Genomic DNA, 8,184 nt, shown 5'->3' on the forward strand with positions numbered 1-8,184 from the left:
TAGATAGGTAGAAGCAAGGGAGTTTGAAGAGGTATTCGATCTCCTTAGCAAGTAGGTTTTTTATTTGTTGTTGAATATTAGAGTAGGACCATTCATCTCCATCTCTGGTTTTTATTTTTGTTGATTTGGGTAAGGTTAGGATGGAAAAAAAGAAGGAAAACAGCAAGGTTCTCTGTTGCTGTATAACAGGCTGAGATAGGGAAATAGGGGCATAGATTCAGATTTCTGGCTGGAAGAGCATGAGGGACTAACCTATGAGGTCACAGCAGGCTTGGATGGGGCAATGAGAGGCCCAGGGAACCAGGACATGCCACATTTGACATCCTGCCCTCTGAGAGGAGAGTAAGATTGAGAGCCAGGGAGAGAGAGAAGAGATAGAGACCTACGGGGAGATCGTCAGCATGCTGGTCGATTCGAGTGCCACACCATTTTCAGGTACGCTAAGCATTCCACTCTGTGGCTTTGCATCTAATTAGGCGGCTCGGCATGATTTGGTAAAGTAGACATCAGTCTAAGGTATTGCGTGCAACTCGCGTGCCGTCGGCCGCGCAGTCGGACCAGTGCGTCCAAGTCCTAGAATAGGATTGCCCTATCTCTAGGGTCAGACCGTCCGACTCCGAAAATAGGACTACCTTTTCGATCCGATTCCCGGAATTGGACGGACCACCTAGTGTCGGACCACCGAGAGTGGACCACCCAGGATCGAACAACCAGGATCGGACCACCCAGGATCGGCGACCAGTCCCAGAGTCGGACCACGTGTCAAAATCGGACCATTGATCCTAGCGTAAAAATCGGACCACTTTTTCGATCCGACTCCCAAAGTCGGACTGTCCGACTACTAGAATCAGACTACCCAGTCCGATCGGATTCCTAGAATCGGACCACTGCAAGAATCGGACGTGACCAAAATCAGACCACTAGGCCGATCAGACCAACCCAAAATCGTACGTCCGATTCTGATAATTGGACTCTTGAAAATCGAACATCTGAGAATTAAACAAAAAACTATCAAAATCAGACAGGTATCTAGAACACAAATCTTGACACATCTAAACTCCGAGATTGACCCCAAAGGCTACGTAGAGCTAAAGGCACATCATAGATCCATCACTGGGCTAAAATTTAGAGCACGTAGTTCTAAATTTGGCTATAAACGGTCCTCCAAATTGCGTATGGCATTTACCATAACGGCCCTGTCACTACAAGGGATTGGGCTCATACCCGCGCTCCTAGCCGCACAAAATGACTTGGGAAAAAAAGTGTCGGGCCCGTGTAATAGCGCGTGTATCATCGCGGCCAGAGACATGCGTGTAAAAGCGCGTGTACAGTGACAGTCAGTCGCGCGAATACACGACCCCATACACGCGTTCTGCGCAGTTTTGCTGCAAATTTACACACGAATCTAATAGACTATCCGCGCAAATATACGCAATTTTGACAGATGACACGTGCTTATACACGCGATTACAGAGGGAAGAAAAAAAATCCAGAGAGTGCTTTTGGGTGCCTGGATGCTGTTCCAGCATCCAGCCACCCAAAGGCACTCTCTGGATTTTTTTTTTGGTGCATTGCACCATAAAAAAAGAGCGATTTGGATTTCAAGACACGAATCAAGACTCACTCTCTATGAATACACGATTCAATATTACTATCTAAAACTTAATACACGACTCAAGACTCACGATTCAATACATTGTCAATACATGATACATTTGTGTACAAGGGAGTCCATATGTCAAAATAGCCCATGGCTTTAATTAGGAACAAATATATACAAAGTCAAATAGGGAGCTAGGTGCAAAAAAGCCCATGGCTTCAGTTACAAAAAATTTTTGTACAACCACATCCTACAGTATTCTGAAAGCTAATCAGAGGATGATGAGGACCCTGTGCTCTCTCCATGATCAGAGGAGCTCGCATCGGTATATTCCGATGAGTGGTGCTCGCCTCCACCAGGAGCAGTGGCACGAACATCAGCAGTGGCGGCTGGATCATCAGGGGCAGGAGCATCAACAGCTTGTGCTTGTTCAAGAAATATACCGTATGTAAGTATACATATATATGCAATTAAATAAACCGAAATCATTCATGTAGAGTTTTCAAGTACCTGTCGACCGTATGGTCTCATGGCCGCGTCAAACTGCGCATCCGTAATACGTCCCTCGTTTCTGAAGATGGCCCACGTGTCACGTCTGCTATTGCGGCGAGCATACCCAGTCTCGTGGGTTGTGGGCCTCCTCCCCATAACCCATCGTTGTAACATAATCAAGATAGTTTGTAAGATCAAAACAATCATAGAATCAATGAATTTGGCAAACAATCAAATAAAGAGGCAAGTTACTTACGAACTCTGCCTCCCACGACTCGACGGCGCCAGATCCGAAATGCGACGATCCAATGGTCTCCATCTGGATCCGTCGTGCCTCCACATGCTGCCTGCTCTTCACGCCTCCCTCTGCGCGCTTCTTTGCCTCCTTCCACTCGCGTTTGTGGGCAGTGGCAGGTTTCTCACAAGGATAGCCACCCGCAGCTACATTCACCCCATCATCGTACGCGAGTTTCTTAAGGTGAGATCTTTTATTACTTAAGATCTCCCTTATTCGCGTCCTTCCCCATACATCCGAGAATGTCGCTCGTGGGGGATTGGGGTACCGACTATGTACACTATCTAGGACCTCCCTACATAACCGGCTATCCTGATCTTTAAATTTTACAAAACAGTTTCTATACATGTTTGAAACTACCCCCCGCATATACTCCATCACCTCTTTCCCTCTCGCATCCATGACTACCCCGCCCCTATCCGTAACATCGTAGAAAATCTCTCCCTCCACCTCTCTCGCCTCCTCCGACTCCTCACTGTCTCCTCGTACATGCCTCCCTCCATGCCCTCTCTCACCGCGTGCCCTACTACCCCCCCCACCAAAGCACCCGCCGCATCCTCCACTCCCGCTCTCTTTACTGCGGCGTCGGCTCTCATCTGTACTGCGGGAGTAGCCATGACTAGGGGTGGCTGCACGTGACTGTGTACGTGACTGTGGTTGTGAGGGAGCACGTGATGGTGGCTGTGAGCCCTCACGTGACGGTACAGAGGAGGGTGTGCGTGAGTGTGTCCATGCAGGGGTGTGTCTCCTCGGTGAGCGTGTATGCGCAGGGGTACGTCTCGCCGGACTCGTAGGCGTAGACTGCAGTGGAGAGGCTTGTGTACTTGGGAGCGCGGTGTGACCTGGGAGTCTAGGAGGAGGATGGGCATACATATACTCTGTCAGCTCCACTGGATTAGGATGGCGCCCAAAATGGTTTATCATCTCCATCATCCAAGTGGCGTATGCCCACGGATCGGAGGAAGAGCCTGGATCCATGAAGAATCTACAAAGCGTCGAAATTCCGCCTCAATGAACCAAGCAAAACATGCATATAAAAAATAAACATATCTCCTACAATATATCTCCTACAATATATAACCTACAACATATATCTACCATTCTAGAAAATAAACATATCTCTTACAATACCAAACATCGAATTAGTAGAAGATCATAAGCCAAAAGAAGAAGTTCATTTCGAATTAGTGACAAAATTCATGAAAAACAAAAACTCTTTCCTCTATCTTGACGGACATTGTCCATCAAGGGAGAAATGACTAAACACATACACAAGGGTTCCTTCTTCTCTCTTTCCTCTATCTTGACGGATGTCGTTTGTCAAGAAATAAATAGTTAAGCACATATACAATGTGTGTGAATTCCTTCTTCTCTGTTTCCTCTATCTTAACGGACCATATCGGTCAAGAGAGAAATAGTTAAGCACATATAGAATGCGTGTGAATTCCTTCCTCTCTCTTTCCTCTATCTTGACGGACATCGAATTAGTAGAAGATCATAAGCTAAAAGAAGAAGTTCATTTCAAATTAGTGACGAAATTCATGAAAAACACCGCAATCCAAGTCCAAACTTGCAGCTAAAACTCAAGAGTAAAGAATGAACAGACATGGTGCCCAAATTTGCAGCTCAAACTCGAGAAAAAAATGAACAGACACAGCGCGTGTACCGGCCCGTGAAAAGAACCGCGTGTAAAATCGCGTGTACTGTCTGTGCAACAGACCAGACGCGAGTCTACACGCGCTGCTACACACGGTACGGACTATAAAAATTTTGAAAGGGACCGACCACCGAAACGGTCAGATGTACTTATAAATTCTATCCTCTGTCGCTTTCAAGTACACATAGCACGGGTGGAAAGAAAGAAAGCGACAGATTTGCCAAAACAAACAAACGACAACCAACCTCTTTGAAAAGTCTTTGAAAAGTGAGTTCGTTGATTCTTGCTTCTCTCTCCCTTTCTGTGTTGTCTGCACCCTTTGCTTCTTTTGGGTAGTCCAAGAGGGAGAAGGCTGGTTGGAAGAGGCAGGTTCGGGGGTTTGGAAGAGCTGGAGGCAGAGGTACTGTAGCGACAAAGAAAGAAGAAGAAGAAGTGTTTTGAAAGAGGGCTTTTGAAAGAAAGAAAGCGACGCGCGTTGTAGGTAAACGCAAAAAGCACGCGTGTAAAAGCGCGTGTAAAAGCGCAGCAGAATACATTGTACACGGGTCCATACACGCGATTTCACACAGTGCAGACGCCCTCATACACGCGTTTTCACACAGAGTAGACGCGCCTGTACACGCGACACAGAGACTGTTTATACTTTTTTTAAAAACTGATTGTTCTTGTGTATCCATTGTTTTGTGAATAGGATGTGTATGATTTCACTAAAAACTGATCCTACTTCTGTATTGGTTATTTTGGACATAGCATGTGATCTTCAAGCAGTTCTGGTGAGGATGAGACAATGCGTCATCGTGATCGCGACGTGTGGCTGGCACAAAGGATCAAGTGTACGTGTAATCGATGTCAAGGGTGCATTGTACGAGCGCGTCGAATTACATTGAATCACATCTCGATGTATGGAGAATGGATTCAAACAGGTTTAGAGGTGAGAAGATGTGAATTGAAAGTATTAAAATAACTCATGGTGTGCAAATTAATGGAGCGCGTTGTAATATATATACTGTGATTGAAGCAGGATGCAGTACCACACCCTAACATGGTGCCATACGCACGGCGAGAGCATGCAAAGCATCGACGAGATGATGCTGGAGCTTCGGGATCTGTTGTCGGAGATGAGTGGGAAAGGGATGACAATAGCCCTGCACCCCACGAAGTTGTGGAAGAGGAAGTGTTTGATGACATGGTGCGGAATCTTTTTAGGGATGATCGCAAAGGTGTGGACGACAATGATATGGAACAAGAGCATCTCTACAATGCTTCATCGACACCGGTTTTTGAAGGGTGCACATTCTCTATTTTACGTGCTTCACTTGAACTGCTCAATATACAAACAGTTTATGGATGGAGCAATGCAAGTCTTGACGCATTATTGAAGTAAGCATTGTAACTTGCAAATTTGAGTTAGTGGTTTTTGGTTTACAGTATAGGGTTTAGGGTTATGGGCTAATTGATGATATTGGATGCAAGCTATTATCAAACATGCTTCCAAAGGGGAATAGACTACCCACCTCAAGAGACAAAGCGAGGCGCTATGTGACATCTCTTGGAGGATTGGATTATGATCGCATACATGCATGCGTCAATGATTGCATTCTCTTTCGTGGGACGCATAAGGAGGCTCGACAGTGTCCCACTTGTGGTGAAGCAAGGTATAGAACAGATGTGAAGAGTTTTGATGTACCTCGTAAAGTCTTGCGACACTTTCCTATATCAGAATTTCTTGATCAGGTGGATAGCTCTTTGCCGCGACTATGGAGCAATGAAGAGGACTTGAGGATGACGTCTATTGTGCCTCAAGGAAAAGGACAGAGCAAAGTAATTGAGAGAACATTGATTGATGATCTTAATTTCACTTGCATCCTTAATAGTGATGTGATGAGCAGATGGGTTACAAGATACGAGGATGCAAAGACAAAAAGGCAAGCAGACAGAGCTCTCTTTCGGAGGCAACATGGCTCTCGTAAGGCGTACCCTAAGCATCTAGCAACACTTCCGAATGATATTCATGTTGATTGGTTGCATGAGGAAATGGAGAGAGCAGAGAGAGATGAGGGGCTGCATATCACGGCGGAAGAATGGGAGTATGCACGAGGATGCATGTTAAAGGTACATAGAACAAATGTAAATTTGCATTCTTTGTAAGTGATTGGCTTTTCATATTTATTCACATTAATTGCTTACATAGATATTGCTTATATTTTGGTCCAGTGCACTATGTTCAATGCTATATGGTGTGAAGGCAAGCATTTTCGAACACAAAGAATAGATGAAAAGAGGAATACACAAGATTGCGGTGTCATTAGTAGCTTTGAGGGAGCCAATGGAAAAATGGATGATTATTGTGGCACAATCCAAGACATATACAGACTTGACTTTCGCCGCTTCTTTGTGTATGTTTTGGATGTCAAATGGCAAATGAACGTGGTGGAAAAAGGGCCTAACGCAACGATAAAACACCATGCAAGTGGCTATGTAACTATTGACTCTACAAAGTTTTGGCAAACAAAGAAAGATAGGCTCGTATTACCACAACAATGTGAGCAGGTATGCATTTTTTTACAAATGTGTTTCATGTACATATATATCTAAGCTCGCGCACCCCTTGACTTTTGATATGCTAATTAATTAATGAATTATGTGTATTTGAGCAGGTTATCTATCTGCCAATGGTGCATGACAGTAAATGGTGGTATGTCATCCCTATTGCACCACATTCCAAAGTAATGTATAATACATTCACTGATATGGAGCATATGGAGGATGTGGCAAGCCGCAAAGAAGATGATGTCGAACATGCCAATGTAGATAATCATGATAATGAGGATGAGCGTGCCATTTCTCATGATCATGAGGATGACCCTTCCATTGAGGATGATGGTGATGATGATGAGAATGATCAAGGCATCGGTACCATTATCAATGGGCAAAATAGCGATAGTAGAATAAATTTAATCGTAGCCTTACAAATTGATCAAATGGATATTGATGTTGATCGTTTGGCAAGGATGGATCTTATTGAAGATGAGATCGAACCCTAACCAATCCATCACTGTATTGTTCCAAATTCATGACATTTCTATTGTATACTTTGTCTTTCAATAACCATATGAAGATATATTTTTCAATATATTACGTTGTTGTAAGTGCATGTAGTGGGATTTTGTAATGGTTTGTAAACACTGCAATGCACAATGACATTTTTAAAACTTAATGGTTTTCTGTTTTGAAAAGAAATGGATTTCTGTAGTTAGGCTCTGTGTCGCGTGTAACAGAGCGTGTATTATGACAGACTTAACGCGCAAATACACGCGCCCTCACATGCAATTATACACGCACCTGACTTGGCGCATATACACGCGCTGTTACATGCATGTATACACGCGCCTGATATTGCTGTAAGTATAAACGACCATACACGCGCCCGTAACTTTTCGCGTGTAATGGACGCGTGTATGGCGGCATTGTGTTGTAGTGTGTGGGCGAGGGGGGACTATCCCCCCCTAGACCCCGCAGAGGGGGCTCTGCCCCCTCTGCACCTCCCCCAAGTAGGTTGGAGAGAAAACGCATGCCGTGACAGGTCCTCCAAATTGGACCCTAGTGTAGTAATGGCTCTACACGAGCATGGATTCTCACTTGCAAAAGAGCAACCAAAAGCCCATACCCGAACAGAGAGAAACAGAGACCCTAGAACATCAATGGGCCAATCTAGCCATCAAGGTCAAAAAGGCCACACCACGAGAACACAAAGACATTGTGTTCAGACCATGTCTAGTTAGAGCGAAATGCAACATCAGCAAGCTACAAATGCCAAGATGACTAGACATGACACTCTTGACGAGAGATGTACCTTGAGCAACACTGTACAGACGACCGAAGACATTGGTGGAGAATCCACGTCTGGTCATGCATGCGGGGACTCAAGGGCATCTATCAGAAGGCTTAAATTTACAAGCCAAGACCCGGAAGATGAAGACATAGTACCACCTACTTATCTTAGGGTCAAAATCACCGCAAAAAGAGAGCATTCTATCGATGCTTTGATTGATGAAGGAGCAAATTTTAATATCTTGACCTATGAATCATGGACCCTATTAGGCCAACCAGAGCTCACACCGACTAGTGCAACTCTTAGCC

At 44.7% G+C, this 8,184-nt stretch overlaps 1 protein-coding gene across 1 annotated transcript; it reads right to left on the reverse strand.

Moving 5' to 3' along the window:
• Positions 1 to 1,867: 1,867 nt before the first annotated feature.
• LOC148022635 (uncharacterized) lies at positions 1,868 to 2,789 on the reverse strand. The gene is made up of 3 exons (XM_087695101.1): positions 2,349 to 2,789; positions 2,119 to 2,257; positions 1,868 to 2,019 (listed from the first exon to the last, which is right to left on the reverse strand). The coding sequence occupies exons 1-3, from the start codon at positions 2,787 to 2,789 to the stop codon at positions 1,868 to 1,870; spliced, it is 732 nt and encodes a 243-aa protein (XP_087551227.1).
• Between the last annotated feature and the right edge of the window lie 5,395 nt (positions 2,790 to 8,184).

The sequence above is a fragment of the Lygodium microphyllum genome, chromosome 16 (genome assembly GCF_053477565.2).
Source record: "Lygodium microphyllum isolate KBCC chromosome 16, Lygodium_microphyllum_v1.1.10, whole genome shotgun sequence".
Classification (NCBI taxonomy): Eukaryota; Viridiplantae; Streptophyta; class Polypodiopsida; order Schizaeales; family Lygodiaceae; genus Lygodium; species Lygodium microphyllum.